At 37.4% G+C, this 27744-nt stretch overlaps 2 protein-coding genes across 3 annotated transcripts in view; one reads left to right on the forward strand and one right to left on the reverse strand.

Annotated features, from left to right (window-relative positions):
- Positions 1 to 27744, forward strand: part of LOC121739160 (serine/threonine-protein kinase SMG1) — a 152950-nt gene that overhangs the window by 16411 nt on the left and 108795 nt on the right. The window lies entirely within an intron of this gene.
- On the reverse strand, positions 389 to 19708 carry LOC121739161 (D(3) dopamine receptor). Of its 2 annotated transcripts, none has more exons than XM_042131505.1 (5): positions 19607 to 19708; positions 6538 to 7054; positions 5310 to 5469; positions 1898 to 2068; positions 389 to 1087 (listed from the first exon to the last, which is right to left on the reverse strand). In XM_042131505.1, exons 2-5 carry the CDS (start codon positions 6915 to 6917, stop codon positions 575 to 577), a joined length of 1224 nt encoding a protein of 407 aa, XP_041987439.1. In that variant the 5' UTR covers positions 6918 to 7054; positions 19607 to 19708; the 3' UTR covers positions 389 to 574. The 2 variants fall into 2 exon arrangements, with proteins under 2 accessions (XP_041987439.1, XP_041987436.1); XM_042131502.1 differs by having other exon boundaries at positions 19620 to 19701.

Here is a 27744-nt window from a genome sequence, read left to right on the forward strand (position 1 = left end):
ACTCCAAAAGAAAAGTGCCATCTGTGTTATTCGCAGAAAAACCTAAACATCACGTAAACTTAACATAAAGCTTACGTGATGGGTCGGGGAAATGAACAGAGAGGGCGCAAGTTGTAGCGTACAGAGTAAACTATACGGTTAAAGTTTAATTCTATTTTCCTTTATAGTTTCGAAAGTCCTCTTACAATCTTAGTAGCTCGTTTCGATTTGGTTTTAACCAACTTAAAAAAAGAGACGGCTATGTGCTCGGCTGGCGATTTCATTTTCCGTATTGTAGCGAAAAGTCCGCCTATTGTAAGCATACTGTTTATTATGATGAAATAAAATATCTCTTTACATATTATACATTTTAATAATACATCGAACATTAGTTATAATTTAATTTGAATATCTCAAATCGATGACAGATATAATAAAATTTACAACGCGGAGAACACAATAGAATCTCATAATAAAACGTTCAACAGTAAAGCTTTACAAACTTGAGCGTAGAATCTAACAGAGACGAGACCTATACTCGTCGACGATTATACCTAGAAGCGTTTGTGTTTCCCACGGAGAGTCTTATGTAACACTACACTACATCGGCGCGCGGGCGGTGCACCGGCGCGGGGTGGTCGGGCGCGAACGAGGGGTTCGCGTCCCCTCCCCCCACTCCCCCGCACTCCCCCTGCTCGGACTCCACGTAGCCCGCGTTCTCGATGATGCGGCAGCGGGGCGAGTCCTCCCGCTCCACGTACAGCAGCCGCGCAGGCCGCCCCCCGGCCAGGCTGGTGGGGGTCGTCCGCGAGATGGACCCCTCGCGCAGGGCCACCGAACCCCTCTTCCTCTCGGGCGCGGGGGACCCCCGGTACTCGGAGGTGTCGGGGCGCTTGCACCGCAGCAGCTTCGCGAAGGCGGCGCGGAAGCCGGCGTTCTTCCACGCGTAGATGAGCGGGTTGATGCCGGAGTTGGACATGGCGAGGGAGGACGTGAGGCGGTAGGCGACGGGGCTGCGCAGCGTCACTACCGGCAGCGTCTGCGCGCACGCTACCACCACGAACGGCATCCAGCAGATGGAGAACGACCCCAATACCAGGAGCACCACCTGAAATTTTTTAACTAGTTTTTTAAAATCCATACTTAATCTCTTTTTCATTGGTGACTTTAATTGAGCATATATTTGGCCGAGATATCTATCGATGGATTGCTTAAAGGAAATTAGTGAAGGTCGCATAGATTCAGAGTGGTAGTTTTATTTGCATTACGTACATACGGGCTAGGACGATCGGCCTGCTCTTTATTTAGTCAAGCTTTCGTTGTTGATTTATTGGGTCCTTACATATGAAATTGGCGTTTGGTAAGGAAACAATATAAAGTCGATTTTTTTGTATAATAAATTTAAGTAATCAAAATATGTACCATTGTTTTCTAGTTTTTATTATTCGTAGTTTTCGATGCAATTTTTACGTTATTTTATGTAGTTCGTTGATCCCTTTACTAAAAAATCAATAAATTCTTTGAATGCGGTTTGGACTGCGACATCAGAGTTGATTTTTTTTTCCTTGTAGGAAGTTATCCAAATTCCGAAAAAAATGGTAATCTGTTGGAGCACGTCATTCCAATTGCAGCTCCTCCAGTTGTGCAGTGTGTGGTCTGGCGTTTTCCTGAATTATTATCTTATATATCCGCGGATTAATTCTTAGTTATAGGTTTTGATCGTTAGCAACATTATTTAGCAGGCCTTATTTTTGTAGCAACAAACCTCTATCGGATACTACATATTGAATGAGTAATAAATAGCCAGTATACTCGTACGCCTTGCTCTGTACAGACTACGGTATATCTTTCCTGGCTGTTACGACCGTAAGACATAGGCCTCCCCCGTATTATAAAAGCTTCCCCAAAGACATCTTACCTGTATGCTCTTCCAATCGTTAGCCCCGGAAGGGCAGCAGGTGTTGGCTCGCAGGCGTCGCGCGTGGCAGGTCGCCTCCCGCCAGATACGCCAGTACAGCACGAACATCACCATCCAGATGAGAGAGAACATCGGCGCAAGGATGCTCGTTGTGTATGTTTTAGGCACCACCTGGAAAATCAACATAAACGTTAGATACGTGCCATGTAAGGGATTGACATGGAACTTGTTAAAGGGGCTGGAGGAGTCAAGCTAAATTAATAAAAATACGTGTGGCACTCGGGGACTGCCGCGCTAAAGCTATTGCGTGGCATTTGTATCAAGTTTTGCAATTTTAATTCGCAGTCTAGTCGCACGTACACAAACACCAAATCACCAATGCACGTTAAGGCTGCACCGCTGCGCCGGGCGGAGTGGGGGTTGTTAGGTTTTTTTTCGTTAAGGAATTTCTTGATTCGGTGGTCGCGCTCAAAGCCCGCGATAAAAACTATACAACAGTTTGATCATAATCATCGTTTAGTGCAGTTCCGTTTAGGATATATTAGCAGGCTGTGTTAAGTTTTAGTACGGTGGTAATCGACTAAGAGCTGACGACCAAATCAGTCATGTAGCTTCAGCTGTATTAAAACTTCGTTAGCTCCTTCCCTGAACAACTTTTTCTGATATTCTGCGTGCCGGCAGGCCGTGGGCGTTGGATGTGGGTGTAACGGGGTGGGGGAAAAATTGAAATAATGTAGGTTCAGACTTAATAGTGTTTGCGATGATAATTTGTAATTTTTTCACATGGATAATAACGAATAATCGGCCTACTTACATTTATTTTTCATTTTTTCCCCACCCCACTACTCCCACACCCACCGCCCACGGCCTGCCAGCACGCAGATTGTCAGAAAGGGTTATTCAGGGAAGTAGCTAACGGAGTTTCAATACAGCTGAACCTATTTTTTTTCTTTTTTTCCCCACCCCACTACTCCCACACCCACCGCCCACGGCCTGCCAGCACGCAGATTATCAGAAATTTTGTATATAGAGGGTTTCGGGGGCGATAATTCGATCCAGCTAGGAATAATTTTTAGAAAATGTCATTTTATTCGTGTTTTATCAAATACCGAGCAAAGCTCGGTCAAATAGCTAGTTAATATTTATTACAGGAGAAAGGTTCGCTATAATATATTTTAAAGTATGATAAAGCCTGAATGTAATATACTTTATCCTTTACCGAAATAAATCGACCGATCGCCGGGACCGTCGCGTCTGGCGATATTTTTATCTGTGCTCTATCTTTTACTAATTATCATGTTGTTATGACGCGGACGCTCCATCGATAGCGAATCTAATAACCTGTCAGACTGACGTGCCATAATTTACATGTTAATTTAGTAAATAGTCTATTGTCAAAATATGCAAAAAATCTACGTATTTGCCAATTCAGTATCGACGGATCGGATCTGTCAGATTAAGATAGGGGATGTTTAGTGTACCCCAAAGAAGCTTCCATATAAAGCACTTACGATTTAAAGGTTAGGTAAGCCTGTAGGGACATTTTAAAATATAAATAACCGGCCAATTGCGAATCGGACTCACGCACGATTGGTTCCGTACCGTTATAGAGAAAAAAATAGTGGTTTTTGTCCCCTTAATTTTTTATTTTATTTCAATATTATTATTAATCATTAAAGTACACATAGAATTAAGGACTTTGTGAAAATTTCAAGTGCGTACCTGTTGTCATTATTGATTACGAGGAAAGAAGGCAAAAAAACCAAGTTTGTTGTATGGGAGCCCCCTTTAAATATTAATTTAATTTTGTGTTTAGTATTTGTTGTTATAGCACACAGACATACACAATCTGTGAAATTTTCAGAAGGCTAGCTATAGCCGTTCTTGAGATACAGCCTGGAGACAGACAGGCAGACGGACATACATCGAAGTCTCAGTAATAGGGTCCCGTTTTTGCCCTTTGGGTACGGAACCCTAAAAAATAAAGCTTCATATTTTCCTAACTAAGCTTCGCAGATATTTTATTTTGCACTAAACTAAGTGATTTAATCCTTGTTGTCTAAATTTATTTATAATTTACCTAAATAAGCAATTTTTTGAATATATTTTCTTTTTCAAAACTTTAAAATGGCTGCAGTTTCTGAACCCACCTCTAAAATAAAATTTGTAAAAAACCTACTAGGTCTCCATGACGCTCGAGTGACTACAGAAATAGTACCCTCCCCTCCCCTACTAATAGGTCTACCAGAATCTGATGGCAAATTTTGACAGCAGATTTTCAATATCCTTGATCATTGGATAAATTTGTATATTTGCAGGTTTCACACACAGAATAAGCCGCTAAAGGAAAAATAAAGAATGAAAACGTTTTATTCTTATTACCCCGGGGTAATAAGAATAAAACATTTTCATTCTTTATTTTTCCTCCCTTACCAGAATCTGATGGCAAAAAGTGAGAAAATAAATTGACTCTAGCAATACCGGTATTGCTAGAGTCAATTTATTTTCCCACTTTTTGCCATCAGATTCTGGTAGACCTATATTTGCGCTACAAATACGGAAGTTGTTTGTAAATACGTAAACGGTTTCTTTGTAATAGTCGTCACTTTCTTGGCTTTTTTTGTTCAAAGATATAGACAATGTCTTTGATTTCAATAGTTATGGATTAATTATACTCCACTCGGGCTAACTTGTCGCTAGCGGTCATTGACTCCCTATCAAAAACTTGTCATTTTCCATACAAAACCACGATTGACAATATCTGACACTTTATTATCAATCGCGGTTTATATGGAAAATTACTAGTTTTTGACAGGGAGTCAATGACCGCTAGCGACAAGTTAGCCCGAGTGGAGTATAGACGCTTTCGAGCTCAGAACAGCTTTCGAGACTACCAAGATTAGTTTTGGTGAAGAACAAAGTCTACGAGCATTGTTGAAGTGTCTAGGTTTGCTGACCCTATACAAAATATCTCTGTCCTTTCCTAGCTCTCTAAATTTATCCAAACCAAACATAATCTTAATCGATTCGACGGCTTAAACCTATAATAATAATAGACATACTCATTACTCAGTATCGATTTGATGGTGGCTCACCTTTAACCTAGGGATAATATACAGCTAACAGACTCAGTATCGATTTGAAGATAATAATAGAAGATCATCTCACCTTAAACCTAGGGATAATAGACAAACTCAGTATCGATTTGAAGATAATAGAAGATCATCTCACCTTAAACCTAGGGATAATAGACAGATACAGTATCGATTTGAAGATGGTAGAAGATCATCTCACTTTAACCTAGGGAAAATAAACATACTCAGTATCGATTTGAAGATGGTAGACGATCATCTCACCTTAAACTTAGGTATAATAGACACTCAGTATCAATTTGAAGATGGTAGATTCTTACCATGTTCATCTCGCACGAGACTCCGTCGTGCCAGTCGTTCCAGAACAGCGGAATGCAGCTGATGCACACCGCCACCGACCACGTGGTGCTCATCAGCAGCCTCGTGATCACCTTCGTCATATAACGGCTGTAGTGCAGCGGGTGCACTATGGCTATGTATCTGAAACACCAGGGAAATCCCCTTAGTTGGATTCAACATCAGAATTAATTGTTATAGTATTTGCACTCAGCATGATCTAAGGAAGGAAATAAGTTCAAAGTTTAGTTGCACCACAACAAAGATCAATTCGTCAAGGCAATTCTTTTATTTAAAAAAGTCGCGATTTAAAATTCTCAATTTTTACGGCCACTAATACTACAACGATCACGAAATGCGGTTGCAAGCGAAAGTTTCATATTAAACAGTGGAAGCGTTATGGTAATTTAAAAGAACTATGTTTACGAGGTACCATCAAACACTTTTAAGATAAGTGGGTGAATGGGCTGTCTTAAAAAGTAACCACACTATACGGCGCTCTGCCAACACGCTTGGACTCTTATTGTGTCTTGTCTTCCCTCCCCCTCGCTTCATGTTTATGTTGATGGTCCAATAAAGAAATGGATACACGTCGGATTAGTCGCTAGGTTTACGAGCTTCCATTAGCTGCCGAATTTTCTGGCGATTTGGGTTAATGCTTCTTAAAATTTAGCAACAACGTAACGACCGAGATAAAACGCCAGTAAAAATCTTAATTTAAGTGTTCTCTATAAATTGAGTACAAAATATGTTTAAATATGAGTCTGATCTCCCGACGTAGCGGGGCTCGTTTACTTTGATCTCTGCTCGAAATGAAAAATTACTCAAATTATTTCACAAAGTAGAATCAAAGTCCAAAAAGATAATCATTTATTGTTCCAAATAAATCATGATGCGATTTCAAAAATGCCGCATAATTTTTACCGCAGAGGTTACTCTGGCAATGCTTATATTATTTGACAATCTGCACGAAATATCGCGTCCACGATACTTATCCTCGGATGGCGTGCTGTCGGTCGCCAGCTATTTTTGGGAGGCTCCGATTTTTGCTATCTTACGTGTATGTGCTTTAAAAATAAACCCTAAAGTACAAGTCAAAGCAAAACCACCATGAATTTATCTATATTAGGACCGACTTGAATTACAACGGAAATGTTTTTTATTGTCGTTCGGGGGACAATGGAGTATATTAGATACAAAACAATCTCGTACCTGTCGACGGCGATCGCGATGATGTTGTATATGGAGGCGAGGCAGGCGAGGATGATGAGGATGAACCTCATGAGGCAGGACCACTTGATCTTGCCGAAGTCGTCGTCCAGGTAGAAGACGAGGTGGTAGGGCAGCGTCAGTCCCACCATCAGGTCCGAGATGGCCAGGTTGAGCACGAACTGGTTGGAGACGAGCGAGGACAGGCGGCGGCTCGTGGTCACGGCCAGCACCGTCAGTGTGTTGCCGCTCACGATGAGCACCATGAGCGCGCCGTCCACAATGCTCCACGCCCAGAAGTTGTACAGGTCCCGCTCGGGGAACACGTCCTCCCCCAGGGTCCCGTTCCACCCCTCGCTCCCGTTGCCCAGTATAAAGTCCATACCATCGCTGGGCGGGGGCGCCGGCCACTCCGTCTGGTTCGACGTCGTGGTCGAAATTAGCTCTCTTTCATTATCACACTGTTGGCACTGACTGTCTGCGCACTTAACGAGCACATCTTTTGCGTTGGTGACACCATCTGAAACGAATAATTGTATTATCAGACTAGAGGCAACAGTAGCGCTAAATCTCGGATCTGCTTTGCGTAGCTGAAGTGCGAAGTAACTCTGTTGAGTGTTATGTAACGGAGTCGTAAGCGAGTATCTCCGACGGAAGCGCAATAAATACGGAATTCTCCGGCTCTTTGGATGCAGCGGACGATCCATTACACCGTAAGGACGGCTGAAAACCATTAGTTAATCGAACTATAAAAAAAGCTATCCTTTTTGTAAAAAAAATCATATTGTCATTGAAAATTACGAGATGTTCGAATTTGAAATGTATTTTTATGGTGATATTCAAGATTTTTTTACAGAATTACCATGCCATTCTTCAATATTCTGTTCGGTTATTTTGTTACTTTGTTCCTTTTTGAGTCTACATAATTTTAGTGTAAGAAAATTCCACATAATTTCTTCAGACTGGAAGCTTAAAAATCAGTCTGGCCTCACTTTAAGAAGTATAAAACAATTCCGCGGCATTGAAGTTGGAACGAAGGTAACCTCAAAATGATTATGGACCTGGGCGGAGTTAGGTTCGAGTCTATGAAGTTTCTAAAAGTTACACAAGCGACCTCGTCAGGGTTAGTTCCATCGATCGCTACAAAAACCGGAAGCCGGTGTATTGTAGTAGTTGTAACAAAAGGATCAAGGCTACCTCATCCGTACCTAAACCACAAATAGTCCTCGAGGTTTTCTATCTGATGCCAAGAACGGTGCTTTGCAACATAATAACAGTGTTTCTTTGTGAATATCTCGAGCTACACCTCGAAATGTTGCAGGCCATGTCGGGAAATTTCACTGCAAATGTACCGAGCCTGGTGTGAATTTAAATCACAATTCCAACTGGGCTGTTTCCCCGGATATACTTCGTGTTCTCATACATCATGCGGGCCATACATCATTTCATTTGTGTGACCCGTTTCGCGTGGAAACTCGCGGTTCGTTATGATGTGTCCATACAATTAGTTACGACGATAATAATTATTGTCGCAGGGGGATTGCTATCGAAATAATTACTATTTAATGTCGCCGACTTCGCTATTAACATTGGTCGTGGTAGATAGCTGTCTAATTTTAATTTTATAAAGTTAGTTTATATGACAATATTACACTGGATTTTTCTAAGATTTTTAATCCTCATAGAACTAAAGCTTGTTAGAAAACAATCAATAGATCGATTTATCTCATTTTGGTCAACTATCAGCACTAATAACGTGTTTAGTCACCTAATAACCGATTATATGACGTAAGGAGTCCTTATTATCAATAATTTGTATTCTACGCTCGTGCAGTTTAAAATGTCATATTGCATCGACCTCTATGCTAGGCATGTTTACTACTTGTCACCCTTATGCCCCTAGCAATACGATCGACATGTGGTCGAAATGAGGCCCTAGTATTCAAATCACAGTCCAAGGGATCGAAATGCCCTTTATAAATGTTAACAAGGTGGCAGGGCATTAATATGCGAGATCTATTACGCCTCCCGACGTCCGACGTAGGCCGAGCCCACGCGACGGAAAGACAAAAACAAGGAAGATCAAAGTGATCATAATTTGAGGAGACAGGTGTTACCAGCTAGCTAGAGATAGTACAGTTGATATAGTATGACGTCTACGAGTCTATAAAACTATCTATAGAATATTAGTTTGAGTTGTCCCGTGTCAAAATATCAGAATTAATTACACTCTATAGATAACGTCTGCATCTCCGCGCCGAAATTTGTAAAACTGTACATTTTTTAGCAATAAAAATTATACAATCGTCGTTGCGCCTGCCAAATCCTGTATGTGTTTTTAGCCAAATTTTCAGGGGTAAACAATAAACTATTTTATTTTATGATGGTTGGACTTATCAATAAATTAAAAATGCAGTATGGTGGCAAATCATAATATGTATTAACTAAGACCTATAATTTATTGATAAATCCATCAATCATTCAATAAAATAGTTTATTGTCTACCCCTGAAAATTTGACTAAAACACTCACGGTCTTACCACAAAAAAAAATAAACTTCTGTTGAACAGTTGTTTTGAGACCATTTGGTACAGAATTTTTCTCTAATCGACTGTTCAACAGGTGTTTAAATATTTTGTAGTAAAACCCACAAGATTTGGCAGGCGCAACGACGCTATGTTCTTTCTCAAAGTATTTCAATACCAAAATTTCTCTAAATCAGTTCAGTCGTTTAAGCGTGAAGAGGTAACAGACAGACACACTTTAGCGTTTATTGACATTACAGTTTGGAATACTAATAGGATATCTATTTTTAAAAATATGTGTTAAATTTCGATCAAATTTTCATTTTAATAGAAATCGTGTCAAATGGTACCGGAGCTAAAGTACACGAATAAAATTTGATGCTACTTTGAAAACATGAGCTTAGAGAAAATCGTATGGACGTCTGAAGGTCGTTGACCTTTATACGAATGTGTTATTTGTGTATGTTTATAAAATGTGTGTGTGTAATGTGTATGTGTGAATGGTTCTCATTAACACGGTGCCAATGGTTGGGGGTTTAGCGGGGTTTACCGGTACCCATTAATTTTAACGAAATCAAAGCATCTCGTTAACGAACACGTATTTTTGGATTAACGTTATGCAACTAAAATATTTGTAGAGTTGAGCTTCTGGATTCCTTTTTCGTTTAAAAAAATCATAAAAATAATAATATGTTACATCTGTAATTTGTATTCTCATCACAATATTTCTCTACTCGCCTCTAGGTAGACGCGCTGGTTGGGAACTTCTGTTAAAAAATCGAAAAAAAAAATTGCGGCCTGCAAACTAATAAGTAGCAGTTTCTATAAGAGTTTTGTGTGCACGATATATGTTTCCAACTTTCTTTCTATCGGCTCAGATTTTTAAGATATTTCATTCCAAAGTTTCAAAAATCTCGCATTTTAGTCTATTTCACAATCACATTGCAGTTGAAAGTATTAATTTTTATTCGTTTTGACAAATGTATGCCAGAGGAAAAAAAAAATTCATTGTTTTTTAATAATAAACAATGTTCCGTATGTTGCAAAACGCTGCAAATTTAATACACGTTAGAAAACGGTAAGAACAACCTAATTTCAAATTTGCAGCGTGTTACTAATTTTTTTACCCCTGTTATTAACAAATTTTATTGTTTTTTAATAGTACACAATGTTCCGTATGTTGCAAAACGCTGCAAATTCAATACACGTTAGAAAACGGTAAGAACAACCTAATTTCAAATTTGCAGCGTGTTACTAATTTTTTTACCCCTGTTATTAACAAATTTTATTGTTTTTTAATAGTACACAATGTTCCGTATGTTGCAAAACGCTGCAAATTTAATACACGTTAGAAAACGGTAAGAACAACCTAATTTCAAATTTGCAGCGTGTTACTAATTTTTTTACCCCTGTTATTAACAAATTTTATTGTTTTTTAATAGTAAACAATGTTCCGTATGTTGCAAAACGCTGCAAATTTAATACACGTTAGAAAACGGTAAGAATAACCTAATTTTAAATTTGCAGCGTGTTACTAATTTTTTTACCCCTGTTATTAACAAATTTTATTGTTTTTTAATACAAATTTAATACACGTTACAAAACGGTAAGAACAACCTAATTCCAAATTTGCAGCATGTTACAAATTTTTTACGCAATGTTATTAACAAAAAACCTTTTTCAACCCTTTCCGTACACCCCAGAACGCTGCAAAATCACACGGTAAGTTATTTTACCTTCTTTAACAACCCCCTAAAATTTTATCAAGTTACTAATTTCTTTCGGGTTTTGGCTTTAATGACTGGCCTATTGAGAATGTAACTTGTTTCAATGAGTTATGACTAATTCCCCCATGATATGACGGTTTTTAAAATGCTTTACCTAGCTCATACTTGTGAAAGTTTAGTTTTCAACTCTCATATTTTAATAAAAAAATATAAAAATATAATATGCAATTTAAATTGAGATCTAAATAATAGATGTGTATATTTACTAAATATATTATATCAAAACTCATGAAAATAAATTATTTCAATAGTTGTAAAGTGATTCCGAAATAGACTAAAATTCGAGATTTTTTAAACTTTGGAATGAAATATCTTAAAAACTTGAGCTGATAGAAAGAATATTTCTTAGAAACATAATATGATCAGGGCACAAAGTTCTTACAAACACACAACAAACAAAACAGCTTTTAGTTTTCAGGCCGCAAAACTACTGTTGAGCAGTGTTATAGTGCTTCTGTACAATTCATTGCGTATTATACATACATACTAGATTTCTCATCTAGGTGCGTTAGCCAGTTTTATATGAGACCTTATTTTTACTTAGAATGTTCCTGGGTTTACAATGGCTCGTAAGTTGCATGTTTTAATATATGCAACGATTTTGTTTACTCTTCGCTATACCGTGAGCGGAAATGTTAAGGTAGCCTCAATAAAGTATATACAGTAATTGTTTTATAAATGTATCGACATGATGTCACTCGGCCTTAATAAGTTAAAAAAAATTGCGGCCTGCAAACTAATAGCGGTTTAAATAAGAGTTCAAGTTAATATTCATGTAAATCACTTTAGTGGCTAAGCCTCAACAGGTAACACACAGACATTCATATTTATATTATTAGTATGGTTAATCTGCAAGAATTGGGATAACCCGGATAACCAAGTCCAAGGCAAAGCCTATGGTTACAAAGTCGAGCGGTTATGCAACCGGTCATCAACATGACATGGCGGTCCCACTGTAGTCTTTAATTGATTGCGACTGGCCAATTTATGTCATGGATTATTTGATTCAACACTTCCTTGATGATTCAGCATTGTAAAACTAATGATTTCATGTTGTCACGAGTTTTTGATATAACAAGTGGCTAATATCGCGGCAAACATCAGATATTTTTACGCGCTAGTTGACCACCATAGAAAATCTTTCTTACCGTAGAATTGTCTGTCTGAATCTGTTGTCTATCTGTTACTGTTTCTTTTCTTTCCCGTTTCCACTACTGCTATGCTACGCCAAATTAAGAAGGGTTTAGTAAATTTAATGTGTATGTATTTTTGGCGTGCCCAAGAGCCTAAAATGCTTGTCATATTGGACTTGGGAATCATCAATAAAATCGTCTAGAATCGTTTTGCACAGATATAACGTGGACCACAGGGGGGAACGTAGATTTTTATATCGCAAAAAGGACTTTAAAAGGGAGTGCTGGACTGGTTCCTGCAGGACTCTATACGCGGGCATGGCCGCTTGCAACTTCTCGTAATTTATATGAAATGTTTTTTCATAACGTTACAATTTACAAATACGCAGTGAAGACTGTTCCTCCTTGATACACATTACGAATTCAGTGGCGGATTCAAGGCACGAGGCGGAGGGGCGCTGATTTACGGGGCTTTTTAATTCAGTCTCACTGCCGTTTGCCGGTTATGTCGACACAAATCTCAGTAGTAATTTGCTCCAATGGTTTTGTAATTTAATCAAATATTCTCTCTGTTTAAGTATTCTTTTTATTGGAGTATTCCTTTATAATTAAAGTGGTTGTCCTTTTGTAAGTAGTTCTATGTTTTACGCACAATAGAAAGTAGTTAGAGATTTGAAAATCGTGTATCTATATATTAATACGTGAGCCAAGAACTTTGAAAAAATGACAGACTTTTGAGTGACTAGCCTATACATACGAATTATACTCTTTTATTTATGGTTAATGAAGTCTGGTGACAACAAGGTGACAAATTGAAAATGGATTAATATTTTTTATTGAATCTTAGATACTTACATAGCCTGAGATCAGCAGAGTCCCAGAGACAAGAGTTGAAAAAAAAAAACGATAAAGTGAATATTTTATCAGCCGTCTACAGCAACATTGGTTTTTATTATGCAACATGGATCTTTTTATTAATAAGGCTATAGTTTTAAAACTATGCATCTGTGGTTAGTAGTCGCGAACAAAAAGCGCTAATTATTCAGATGAGCACTGCAGCTGTAGGTGAATAAAACTATAAATACTTCTCTCATTTGCTCTCACAGTACCGTTGAGAGTTGAGTATTATCCGAAATTAACAAAAATACCAAAGTATAGTTAAAGAACTTAACGAGAGAAACGCAAAAGGGCTAGTTAGTGATTTCCAAAAACATAAAACCCAAAGACAGAGATATTATAATCTTATATCTTTAAACGAGCAATTCTTGTATATATATATAAATATATATTTGGAATCTCGGAATCGGCTCCAACGATTTTCATGAAATTTAGTATATAGGGGGTTTCGGGGGCGATAAATCGATCTAGCTAGGAATCATTTTTAGAAAATGTCATTTTATTCGTGTTTTATCGAATACCGAGCAAAGCTCGGTCAAACAGCTAGTATCATTTATAAGAGTAACTTAGCCGTTTAAATGTAAATTGCTCGAAAAAGATGAGCTTTACGGGCGTGTTACTGCATCGCTTTGCTACTATTAAAGCACTATTACACTATTTAAAGCACGCTAAGCACAGTCAGTATAGGGAACGTGTGCAATGAAACCGCTGCGAACTGTTGTCGTAGGTAATAATTGATGCTTTACTTGACACGTGCCGCCCATAGTTCCTGCACGTGCCCTATATCGTGTCCAAGTTTTGCATAGCGTCTTATTATTACAGTAATTATAAACTTACGAAGTATCTAAAGTTTGTCTAAACTCTGAACATTGCTCCCTTGTTAAAGTTTTATTTACCTACTTCTCCTCTTACATACCCGTAATGTATCTCTTCGTTTTTTGTAGGATCGGTAGTCGGTACCCGTATTCTGATACAAATCAAACATCTAATACTGTTTCTATGTAGTACGGACTACGAATAATATAGTTTTTATTATTCGTTTTCGTTCGTTTCTGTTATCTCTTCACGCTCAAAGCGCTAAACGGATTTTGCTGGGATTTGCTATGGTGATACTTTGAGTCTTGAGAAAGGACTCAGGATAAAAAGGGACAAATGACGAGGCGGAGGCATTAATTGTTAAAAAATCTTGTCGATCAGCTCGGTTTATAGTAGTTTATACTTATTATTATTACTATAACAACGAAACGGCAAATGTTTAGACCTTTTACCGATCAAAATGCGATTATAATGTTATCTGTCGAGGCTGCATCGAAACATTATTGAAGCCATATTAGGTAATGTTAGATAGATTTAGCAGAATCGTTGCGCAGAAAGGGGAGAAGGATTACCGAATAACGGACTCCAGATGACCCTTTAAACCGTGTATTAAACCTTTTTTAATACGTTTAGCTTTGTTACTCGTAGCGATATCATTATTATTGGCTTAGCCGTTTTTGTTCGGCGGAAAAGTTTAAATAACGATTAATGATATAACTGTATGTTACGACTTACGTAATTTATGCGTATATATGTTACTAAATGAAACCCGCAACTACGTCGCGTTGTGCTAAAATTCGTTTATCACTCAAAGTATCTCCATACCTACATTCAGCAAAATCGATTCAGCGGTCTAGGCGTGAAGAGGTATAAGACAAACAGACACACTTTCGCATTTATAATATTAGTTTGTATATTAACCGTCTGATTCTGTAAGAGAATTTCTAGGAACTAAATTTAGAAGCTATTATTAGCGCCTAGATATTATGATATCTCCTCCATTGTCTGAGCTCGCTACTTGTTGTAATTGTAGATTCAGGGTACAGAGTTAATATTTAAATGGCCCCTGTAATTGTGACACGGGAGTTTTCCGACTGCTGAATAAATAAACTCGTGACTTACACGTGACATTTTTTTAACTACAGTACCACAGTAGACATAACTACTGTCTACTCTGACAGTACGGTGTACGGATTAAAGAAGTGGTTATACTTGTTCTTTGCTATTTGTTATGAACTTATGAAGCAATAAAAAAGTATAAGGATTAAATTTCGAACGTTCCGATATAAATATTTCAAGTAAAACATAATATTATTATTTATGGTCAAATAATGTTGTCTTTTCGTGTTATACATACTTGAGCTTTATATTGTGAATTCGCCTGCATCTCTTGGGACGCAAACGTTGATTCCTTCGATTTTTCCTTCGAACGCGGATTCTTGGAATTCTATTGTTGTCGCGGTCATTATGGGGCTTGATGGGTTCCTTAGGGGTGCAATTTTAAAAAAAACCTTAGTGGTTGTTATTTTAATAATATCTGTTTTAAGTATTAAAAGTTTGGGTTTTTCCTAAAATTATATTTGGGGGTATTGGAACTTGGAAGTATATTAAATAATTAAACTTCTAATACCACCAAAAATATGTGTATAAAGTTTCACGATGATGAGCGTCATACTTTTCGCGTGAAAGCCTAACAAACTTACTTTTATATTAGTATGATTCTTTAGATATTGGAAAAGCTTCAAGGGTCCTAACACGCTCAAAGCGTTGTCCTCACGATAGTTTGTCCCTTCTTACGCGGTTTATTGGGAAAAATACTTCACTCAGTGTAACAAGCTATTGTGTTTATCGTCTAAGTATGATGGGTTCTAGCTTATGGGACATTACAGGGTGTGGACTGTGGACTGTATACTGTTCATATATACTTTAAACTTTTGCTTGCATTCATTTTATTTCAAATGCAATTGTATATTTCTGTTGACTCTTGAAAAGCACTCTGCCGCACTCAGGGACGAATATTAATTACGTGACTGCAATTAAATGAAGATTGTGACATAAGCCCCATACATCTGTCAAACTCTTCATTCAATTGAAGTTTAATCATCATAGTCCTGAGTGCGGCAGTAAGATGTTTGAAATGTTTAATTTACCATACTAATAATTAATATTATTATTGTAAATATGAATGTGTGTTTTTTATTATTTTATTTATTTATTTATTTTGTTCAATACTGTATACAATGATACTATAGAATACAAGAAATCTTGCCGCAAAAACTACAAAGAGTTTATCTGGACGAGAAGTGGTTTGATAACTCTTCAAGCTTTCTGATACGATTTAGATGAAATGTTTTTAGCAGATATTATTTCCGCGATATCACAAAGGATAGTTTTTAATGTAGTAAAATGGTTTCCGCGCGATAGGCTAATTTCTCTGGCACCATTTTCTATTTAATTCAAAAAAATATTACATTTTTTAGTTGAGTTATGCTCGAACTAGGTCAGTGAATATTCGATGCTGTCCTCTTGCATTGCGATACGAAAGGAATTCGGGATAGTGTCCACAATCGCAGCTATGTAGATTGTAATGCGGAGTGGTTACATCCGAATCCGGACTGTGATTAAATTAGAACGCTATTCTCATATTATAGACTCTCAATTTACTTTCCGTTGATTACTAGATGGGCCCGTTAACTTCGTAAGATTAGCCAAATCGGTTTAGCTGTTTAGCCGTTTTATCGAGACTATCCAAATTTAAAATTAATTTTTATTCAAATAGATAAATGACACAATATTTCCCCAATTTCTTAAAATAATTACCGTAACTGATTTTGTAGCATGTCTCGTAGCTAGTTGTCAATCAATTAATAACGTTTTGAAAACGGTTTACAAACTAGGGTCATTGTTTATAGTTTAATCGCGTTTGTGTGATGACAAAATGATGTAGAGGTATATTATGCTGGTGGCTTAGATCTCTCTATTGATGATTCCCACATTGATTTTGGTAAGGGTTTGTTGCTAGTTTCATTGAAACCAACCGTTTTCAGAGTAGGTAATTTTATAGCACCCGAGAGTGTGCTCACTTCAAAGAAGTTCTCTCTCTTTATTTACTCTTGTAGTGACAGACTTACATAATTGTTCACATCTAAGATGACCGACGTGACTCAACTGAAACGATGTTCTCTGCTATTAAATTAAAGTAACAATATGATCGTGTGTTGTGCTAGTTGTTAGTGACGTTGACACCGAATTTATGTAAATATTGACTCGGCTCTATTTTCAACAATCAGATGAACTGCGTGTTAAGGCAACATTACAATTCCTACGGCCTTGCGCGCTCATTTCAATTTTAAATAACACCGAATTTTTAAACTTCAATTTTAAAAATATATACCTTAAATTATTGAAAGTATAATAGCTAACTACTTATGTTATTGTTAAAGAGAGTGAAGAGTTTCCTCTTTTCACTCTTAATTCCGGAAAAATGTAGAGTTCCCAAGAGCTACACAAACTTCGAACTCTAATAATATTTAACGGTAATAAAATATCCCTACGTCGTGACCCTTTATTTTTTCTGCAATGCTTATATTATTACTCACTTCTAGTATTAAAACTAGGTTTGCGTTATCGAATGAAGCGACTACGATGATCCGATACTAAAATCCTTGAATAGAACAAACCAATTCGTTAATGTATAGATCACGTTAGAGAAATGTGATTGCATACCGCCGTCCCCCGAGAACTGTCGGCCTTGAATGTGTAGCATGTTATTATTATAATTTCGACGTGGTTTCATGTTATGATTAATATGAAAGCCTTATGGGCGGATATGCTCAAGGCAGCCTATTCATCTCAATTTATGTCTCTTGGACACTTTCGGAAAATATGTTATGCGGTTATGAGGAGAACTCTTCATAAAATTTAATTTATTGAAGAGTTTGATAAAGTATACACTCTATCAATGGTTATATTAAAATCACCATCAAATTAAATTTTGTGATCATTAAATATTTCTGGCCGATAATATATCCTTTGCTTGGTAAAACTCCCTCTTCAGTTACTCGTACACAAAAAAGGGTATTTTAATAAATCAACATAGTGATGATGCCGTGTAAACAATATACAACATTAGTTGTGCCAACCGTTTTTGTTTACACATAAACATACATTTGATTACTTTATTTGTTTTCCCTAAAATTATACGAGTATCCTGCATAATTAAATGTAAACATTATTTGTTGTCTGGATACATCAATATGATGGGTAGGAGCTCCCGTGGGAGGGGTTTCATCAGTTCGAGAGCTCGGCTTTTGCCGCTATTCACCTGACTATAAATAACATACGCTTGCAGTTTAATATGCTCATAGTAAATAAGGAATGTTATGCTACTCTCTCAAAATGGGTTAATCCTAAAATGCAATCGTGATGTTCTATTACTTAAGAAATAGGCGCTTCCTTTTTTTTCCAAATCACGCAGCAGTTGCAGTTAGATGATATTCCGTCACGCATAAAGACGCGTGCTTTTTTGGCCTCAATTCATAGCGCAACAGTTGCAAGCAGCGGAGTTGGCTGCACTCGCGCCGCCGGCCATCTGGCTCGTTAGGCGGGTCGATGCCGCCCTACAATATTCAGCGACAAGGTTACGCCGGCATACTTTATTGCCTTTCGGGCTTTAAAGCGTGTGTTTTGTGCCTGAATGTCGGCCGAATAAATAGCGAATTTCTGGGTTAGGAGGTGCACAATTTTGATATGGAGAATTTTTGTGTTCGCTACTTAGCAACTTTTAAGCTAACATTCTATAAATTACATTTAAGAGTCTGTTTATTACTTCCGTAATAAATTCACGAACTTAAGTTCGTTACAATTTTCGGTACATTGATAACAATGTTAAAAGATGGACAATGCTGTTGACATAACAATCGAATAATGAAGGTCTAAATCGATAGTTTTTTGTTGTGCAAATTTGCCTCTCCCAATTCACAACTATTCTCGTCCCAAGCCGCAGCAGTTTACGGCCTTGATATTAAACTTTTTAATATTATCAAGGCCGTAAACTGAATATCTAACTCCCAAGTGTCTAGGACGAGCGTAATAAAATGAAACTTAGATGTTAACCCAAACCTTGAGATTTGAACCCCATAATGATATGGATCAGATCTCATCACGAGAGGCCGTCAGCAGGGTTAATGAGTCATTAATCAGTAATTAACGTTTTTTGTTGTATTTGTTCGGAATAATATGTCGATCTCAAGGCTTCGATCGTGAATACAATACAGTGCATTGCACTCCATGACATTTCATTTTGCTGGAAGCAATTAATTTTATGCTAATGAGATTGAAAAAAAAAATCATGTTTTATTTTTTAGGTAAGATAGTGTTTCTCTAACATATTGGCTCATTAAGGTATGTTCGGAACGGAAGCGTTTCCTGTCAAGATAACTTCTATTAATGTAAATTTATTTTATTTTCGCCCCTTTGTCCGATTTTTTCCCCATCGTGTGGGTTCAATGCTGATAATGTTCAATGGGGTGTCGATGTTTTCGCGCCCATAGTGTGTTGGCCATTTCTAAACGACGTTATCAAATAATATTAGAGAATAATTGAAAGGAGAGGTGGAACTGGAGCGGTTACATAAGTGGGGGAGGGCAGGCGCTTACGTAAGGACGTCGGGAACTTTTATTGCTGGCACTAAGGGCTTTTTAAATTTCCAAGTCTAGGAGTGCGATATGCAAACAATAACCGTCGCGTGTAATTGTATTTTGTCCCTCGTTTTGTATCGAATTTATGTAAAATTTTTTGGATTAAATATTTTTATATTTGAAAGTTTTTGAAGAAGAATAAGACGTGTATTCCTGAAGTGTATGTACTCAGTATTATTTTTACCAGCGCATCTGAAGTCTCGTTTGGTATTTACCTCATACACTCACATCCTCGTTCATATGCACATAGACACAATACCGCACACAAACTTTTGCCGCTGTTTGTACATAAGCGACGTGCGCTCACCACGACGCGCTCCACGTAACTGCGGAGGCCTCGCGCCCGAAGCCCGAAGGTTTCCGTGCGAAGGGGAAAGTTTTGTTTATTTTTAATCTGTGAAATTCTTTTCATTGCTCGCGTAATGTGTTTGAGAATCTGCAGTAATTAACGCTATTCAGATAGTTTTAGTGCATGTTGCATGCGTTAACGCGAGTAGAATATTAATATTTTCTCTAGACTCTACATTTAATTGTAGCGTACGGAGTTTGCGGATAGTGCCCGTTAAACGTGGGCGTACGAGAGCTATTAACGTAACTTTTGTTTTCGTTAGGATATTCTTTGCGTCACAAAGCTGTGTTCGAAACATCTCTTTTCGCTGCTGCTGCTTGTGGAACGCAACTTGTCGTGACAGGTGATAAAAATGAAAATAAAGGAAAGCAGTAATGCTACTCTTGATGCTAGTATCAAATTCAAAAAACTTAAAATAGACTTTAATATATCTATACATATTATAAAACAAAGTCGCTTTTTTCCCCTCATGTCCCTTTGTTCCCTTTAATCTTTAAAACTACGCAACGGATTTTGATGATTCTTTCAGTGTGAGATAGCCCATTTATCGAGGAAGGCTATAGGCTATATTTTATCACGCTAAGACTAATAGAAGCGAAGTAAATAGTAATAGAGGAAAATGTGGAAAAAACGGGAAAAATTATTTAAAAGGGCAAACTTGAACGCGCTATTCTCAGGAACTACTGGTCCGATTTAAAAAATTCTTTCAGTGTAAGATAGCCCATTTATTGAGCAAGGCTATAGGCTATATTTTATCACGCTAAGATTAATAGGAGAATGTGGGAAAACGGGGGAAATTATTTGAAAGGGCTTATCTCGCGAACTACTGGAGCAATTTTTATGTTATTTGGCACCTGAGTCACGAAGTAGACCACGTGAAGGATCGTAGGCTATAGATTTTAATATTTTTTTCAGTGGTGTTTTATACCCGTGCGACGCCGGGGCGGGTCGCTAGTTAAGAAATAAATTTAAGTCTATTTTAAGTAATAATATAATTTTTTAAGTAATATAAGTACGTTATTTACGGCGCCCTTATTTACCTAGCTATTACAAAAATATACATAAATAAACACCTTTAACCCTAATTATTATTATACTTAGTTAGGTTAAGCAGGTATATAATAAAAAACAAATACTTAATCATCTGACTGCTTTGTCTAATTAATATTATAATTTTATTTTATAATATTGTGGTTACGGATAATGATGGAGATTGGAGGATCAACTCACGGCGCCCCTCTTGCCTTTCCACGGCGCACCAGGGCGCCGCGGCGCACAGTTTGGGAACCCCTGATATACAGTGTCGGATTTCATACAGAATTTCTATTCGGGCACAGGATTGCTTTGACGGCATATCCATCATCCGATTCAATTTAAATGTAAAAGGAATATTATTTCTTACGTAAAATATTGTTCCATTGGATTTGGAATCCAAGTTTTAATATGTTACATAATGTTCTGAATAGCTGCATTTTGCTTTGAGTCTCGTTTGTCAAAGCGACACCTGTGCCGGAGTATTCGGCGTATGGCGTGGAGCAAATACCTTTGTCCTTTAGGTTTCAGTACTTTGTATAGTTACTGTGTACTACGCCTACTTTATAACGTTTGGAAAATCTTTTGAGCATGTTTTATGCACACGATCTACAGAGTGTAACAGAACTAAGCGATAATACTTTAAGGTTATATGGGCAAATTCCTTAAGAGGATACACCAAGGGCGAGAGAAATTGAAAATAGGTACTTATTTGAAAATGTATTGCTGTCTCACCAATCTCAAGTCTCCTACCGCAGAGCGCGATAGAGACAACAAGACAAAAGTTCTAATAAAAGAACAGTAAATCTTCGATTCGTTGTCCGCTGATTCCTTCTCCAAAACTTAACCGATTTAAGTACTTTTTTCTCTTGGTCTCGCACTCGCTCGCACTTGGTCGGTTTTTCTAGTTCCATTGTGGTTCAACCTAAACATCTATACATTTGATTGACGATTGACGACAGTTTTCCGGTATGTTGCATGCCTTATAAAATATTCATTTTTATGCTCTCATATAATATGATGGTATGAATACGAATACGAATTCGTCTGACGTAATTGAATCAACTGGAAATGCCGTCGCGGTATAATACCTACACGGTTATTTACAAGCGCCGCGTCCGAATTTACAACTACCCCCAACGTGTGGGTAATCCAATTGGACGGCTTTATGTTATTGTAAAGTTTGTTCGTTATAGTTTTGTATTGTGTATTCGTGTACCTATTAACAGTAAGTGGTTGGCGGGAAAACCTTTTTGTTATGAATTCAATTATTGTTTTAAATATTACTCTAATGGACATGTTGAAACAGAGGTTCCAATAATGGAAAGAGATTGTGAATATCATTTGCAGATTTTGATGTCGAGTTTGCAGATTTTGTAGAGGTAGTTAATTAATGTTAGGAAGGTTTAAAAATTTACAAAGCGAACGAAAACAAAAAGGTTTTTGAAGTGGAGCCTTGAATTACGGTCCAAAGACGTAACGGCCTAGTCGCTACTAGGTCAAGAGATCTAACTGTAAACGCTCACAAATATTGTGGTAAAACTAATTTACAGGCGAGCACCGCTGCACCGTTGGATCTAAATGTTAAATTGAAACGTTTTAAATAAATGAAGTTTTTCTGGTTTTGCAATTTAAATTGGAATTATGTGAGGTCGATAAATCGATCTAGCTAGGAATCATTTTTAGAAAATGTCATTTTCATCGAAAACCGAGCAAAGCTAGTAGTATTTATATATATAACAGCTCTCTCAAAAAAGTTAAAAAAATCAACACCGATATTGAAAACTTTTTTAAAAAACAATATTTTTCTTAGTTTTTACCCTCATTTTTATATCTTGATGCTTTATGTAAGCTTAAATAAATGATGCTATCAATTCAAAACCCAACATGATGCACTATCATCAAATTGTCATAGTGTTATTCTGTTATAATCATTGCTATGAAATGTAATCGCTTGCTATAGTTCATATTAACCGCCGGCGGATCGGCAGCCTCGTGGATCGCGGAATTGGGATCAACTGCTGAAGGTTTTAATTCCATCAATGAGATGTCCAATCAGAGCTCATATTGATAACACTACTGACTGGTTTACCATCACCGCATATTGATCCCAGGACATGTTGGATTTGCATTGCAATGTGCAGGTACACACTCTGCAGCATAATATGGGTGTAACACTCAAAGGACTTTATTTGCTGAGGTTTTCAATTATTATAGCATCTGAATAGCTTTTTAACCCGACTGTGCCAGAAGAAGGGTTAAGTTTTTTGGAGAGTATGTATATGTGTATCGTTTGGCAGTTTTGGCACGCACTGCAGCATGAATGGCTTATTAAAAATGTTAAGCTAACAGGTATCGTTATTAAGTCGAAGTCGGGTTTTTATTTACAAACATAAGGGCCTGTTTCTTGCCTTGACAGATCAAGTATGGAGAATCTGTGAAAAAAGCTGTGAATAGCCTATTAGGCACTTTATCAGAAAGTGGTGAAACAAGCCCTAAGTCTCTTAACAAAACGACAAATGCGTATTTCGCGTCGCGTATTCAATTTCTAGCAAAGTATCAAGATAATGTCTGTCAAAATTACAACGCTTTAGGCGTCTATTAACTTTTCGCTAAGTCAGTGTTTATGGAGAGTGGAATTTAGCTATCGGAATCGGAAGTCGCAGTTATTTCCATTAACGACTCACACTTGGCCGTTAGTGTCGGTCCGGGGATAGATAACGAACTTTATCGTCCCCGGGGATATCTTAGACTTAATTTAACTTTATAGTAGTTGGGATATCCTTTGTGTCAATCGATTATCCAAATTGATGCTCGAATTGAACTTTCGTCCGAATCCGCCTTCGGGAAGTTGTATACCAACATGACATTTAAGCCTTATGTTACTTTGTTACTTGCTATGTACTAAATAACATTAGAATTCCAAACATATCAAACAATCCAATAATAATGTTATCATCACCCTAAAGGCTCCCATTTCGGGGAGGCCGATTGCTCTGGTCGGACTGATGGCAAACCGACCTGATCGGACTCATTGAAGGCGGGAATGTACATAACGAGTCGTCATAGTTGGATCGACACGAAAGGCCTGAAAAAAAACGTCGATAACACATTTTAAGAGTACTAGTAGGTAGGTATTTAATACGTTTTAAAACCATACTTGAAATAATCTTATAACCCTATATAGCAAATAAACTTCTACCTACGTCAGCGCTCAAACACGGCTTAAATTGCATCCCCCGTACGTTTTAATCACCCGGCTCAAAGAGTTGGAGTCGTTTTTTTCGTGCAGTCCGGGTGATTTCCGATCGCTAATGGCGCGGATAAAATATTCATTGGACGGAGTTTCGGGGAGTGATGTTCGTTAATATTAAAATGTAGGTGGCGTTACATCTTTTAATGGGAAGGTAAAGATGTTTGGATCAAATTCAAGTTGTCAGAAATTTTGCTTGAAAAGAGATGCTGCGAATATTGCCTACCGCCACCCCTTTTAGAAACTTCACAACACTTTTCACAAAAGGTTATATAGGTTATATTTCTATTTTAGGCAGTGACACCGACTAGTAGTCACTCGTCATAGGCTAAAGCGATGGAATATATATGCGTTTTGGTTCCTATGCAAAAGTTAAGTTGTCGGAGTGGCAGTACATACTCCGCGGGCCGCATAGGGCGTAGTACTTTGGGGCGTTAACTACCATTTCTTGAGCACAGCAGTGACTTACGTATACCCGCGCGTAGGACCACCCCGCAAGATAATTGAACGCTTTTCTTTTCAACGTAAAAAAAGGCAAAGCTCTACTTGTTTTTCCGGTGAATTCATTTTCTTTCCATCGACCTAAATTGACCTTAAGCCACTTCCGCGCCTCAATCCAGTCATTATCATTATCTAGACACGTTAATTCAGCCGCTCATTACGACATGGACGATGTTTGGAGGTCACTGACTTAAATATTGAAATTTGAACCCAGGAATATTTTCAGACAAATCCTAGTAATGTTATTGCAATTATAGCCATATTCCAACATCTAGCGTCTTTATATTTTGATTATTGTTTGTTATCGGCGCGGTCTTAAATACTACACGCCGCAATATTTTCAGACAAATGCTAGTAATGGTACATTAATTGTCAACATGTGGTGTTCTTCACTTTATGATGACGGAGACTTCGATGTCTGTCTGTCCATCCGTCCGTTCGTCCGTCCGTCCGTCGGCTCCGGCTCCCATACAAAAAAACACCATTTTTTTTTCTACTTTCGCTCTATATCGGTACGGAACCCTTCGTGCGCGAGTCCGACTCATGAAAACTCAGAAGGCCAAGTGCCTTCTGAGTTTTCGTCTGATAACAATTTTCCACTTCTTGCCGGATTCGGGTAAGATTTTTCTTTACTTTGCATGTAAACCTTACTTGCCACATAATTCATATACAAGTAATGTGGTACACAGGTAATGTGTTTACCTAAATGGCAAAAACATTTTAAGATAAAATAAAGAATTTTAGTACTTAACTTTTAACTGTCTTATCGATCTCTACACAGTTACAGATACAAGTAATCAACAATTCCCAAAGAGTATAATCGCTTACTTATCACACTATAGTCTATATCTCTTTTCTTTTCGCGAAGATGTAAAGCATTGGTTTTAAGTTGAAATAAAATATGTACTGGTTACGTGTCGGGCTTTTGTTGTCTCATCTCTGTCGAAGCGAACGCAGTGAACTTTTAAGTGGCCGGGTTCATTGTTTACATATTATGTTGTTTTACTTTTCATTACGAGAATAATAAAAAGTTTTCGTAACGCGCGTTGGGCTAGATAAGTTTGTTTAACGTTTTTGTTACTTTGCACGCACAAAGTAAGATTGAATGTTATTACGATAAATGAATTGTGGATGCTGTGTAGCTTTTTGTTGATGTCTTTTCGTAATCCAATTTAGATCCAATTTAGAAAATGCTAGTTTCCTACACAATATTCAACTATTTTGTCCGCAACTTCGTTCGCCGCGGTGAATGTTATTTATTTATCATCCTATTTCCTTTCAACTTAAGTATATTTGTAATTTTTAAATCTTTGAATAGAATTTTTGCGTACAAATGTAACATACATACGCATTTAGCGCAGTAAATCTTTTATATGGATTTGTACAACAAATTGCGTATACATTGAAATTGATTGTCCTTACTCGTATTTGCTTCCAATACTTTACTGGGAGTTTATAACAAAATCAATTATTGTGTAACGTCTTGAAGTTGAAGACCTTTAACATAATCTCTGTTAATGCTAGTCAATTATAAACTGCCAGCTCGGATTATATTGTTCGCTTTGATTTATTCAACTTGTTATGTTGTAGGCTTCGATTCGGGCTCAGGTGTTCGCTAAAATATGGCCCACGTATGAAAACTGTAATCGAAAGAAGGACTCGTATAAAAGATGTTTTGCTGATCCGATTTTCCTCATGTATTTATAAATACTAGAGATCGCCCAATGGTCGAAATTCGACCTTAGTTTCAACGACATTAGGACTACTACCTATACAATAGAGTATAATTCGTACGTATAGGCTTGTCACTCAAAAATCTGTCATTTTTCCTAGTGTGTGTGTTATAGTGTGTGTAATGTTTTATTTGTTAAAAAAATGTATGATAAAAGCATTATTTCAAAATAATATTAGCTCGATGCACTCCTTCACCAAATAAACTATAACTGCGCAAAATTTCATTCACCTACGTTTCCCCATTTTTCGTCAAAAGGGATACAAAGTTTTTGGCTCACGTATTAATATATAGATTTTATTCAGTTTGCAAATACGCATGATTGACTTCAATTACTGCTAAATTCTGGTTCTTGTCAGTGTACCAAAAGTTTTGATGGCCTGGAGACGAAGAATCCTAAACGATAAATTGATCTTTCACCTCTCTTGTCTCTGTTTCAGCTCATTTAATGAACTGTTCAGTTACTTACGCAGGAATTAAACGATAATAATATTATTTTCAGAAAAAACATGTGTTTAGTATCTTTCTGAAACCTGGTCCTAAATGTCTATCGATTCATACACAAACGTGCTACGTTAGTCTACGCTAACATAATAACCTGTTTTATGCTCCCGAGGTCTTCCCATTAATTGAAAAATTCCCATAAATGCCTACCATTTTGGACAATCGTCTTACTTAGTTCCGTCTGTTACGCTATTTCGGCGATTAGTTCACACAATAACCTATTTTACGTCCTCGTGTCCTCTCATCTATCGAAAACTACCAAGCATACTTTAAGTATGGCTGTGACAGACAAACGTATTACGTATATTTGTTTGTCATGTCTGTTACGCTATTTCGGCTATGAGCTAACAAATAACCTATTTTGTCCCGTATCCCGAGGGAGAGCCGAGTTGGCGCGCCGCCAGCGCCAATGTCACGACCACTCTCTCCATAACCTTGGACTATCGACTTCCTTGTCCTTGTCATCATCATCATCTAGTGCCCTCTTCATATCGAAGTTCGGCGGTCAGCAGGTTGATCTTCTTCCGGTCCAGGGCTACTTTTTTCAACTGTAGGTAGCTACATCTGGTCCATTCTTTCTAGTCCTCGTGAGATGCCTACGAGTATAAAACCTGGTATACGCCAACTTAGAAATGTTGTATGGACAGTTTCCAATATTTATGGCCTTTGTGTAAGTAATGGATAATAATAATATAATATAATTTAATATCTATGGACGCTTCACACCACGTCAGTCTGGCCCCGTGCTAAGTACCTGAAGGACTTGTGTTATGCAGGTTTAATACTTGTATACTATACATATATTTAAGATACACATCCAGACCTGGGAACAATGAAAACTTTTTGTTCCGTCGGCAGGATTCGAACAACACAACCATTGAGCCGTAGAGGTCGTCGATGAAAAGTATTTTATATTCAATTACGAATGTCAACAAATTTATTGCCTGTGGGTTGCCTAAAAAATTTCAGTCCAGAATAAAAA

This window comes from Aricia agestis, chromosome Z, assembly GCF_905147365.1.
Source record: "Aricia agestis chromosome Z, ilAriAges1.1, whole genome shotgun sequence".
Lineage (NCBI taxonomy): Eukaryota > Metazoa > Arthropoda > Insecta > Lepidoptera > Lycaenidae > Aricia > Aricia agestis.

Coding starts and splice junctions, on each gene's coding strand:
- LOC121739161 (XM_042131505.1), bottom strand. CDS start 6,917: ATGGACTTTATACTGGGCAACGGGAGCGAGGGGTGGAACGGGACCCTG. Junction 5,470..6,537: donor ATCGCGATCGCCGTCGACAG/GTACGAGATTGT, acceptor CTGGTGTTTCAG/ATACATAGCCATAGTGCACC. Junction 2,069..5,309: donor TCTCGTGCGAGATGAACATG/GTAAGAATCTAC, acceptor TTGATTTTCCAG/GTGGTGCCTAAAACATACAC.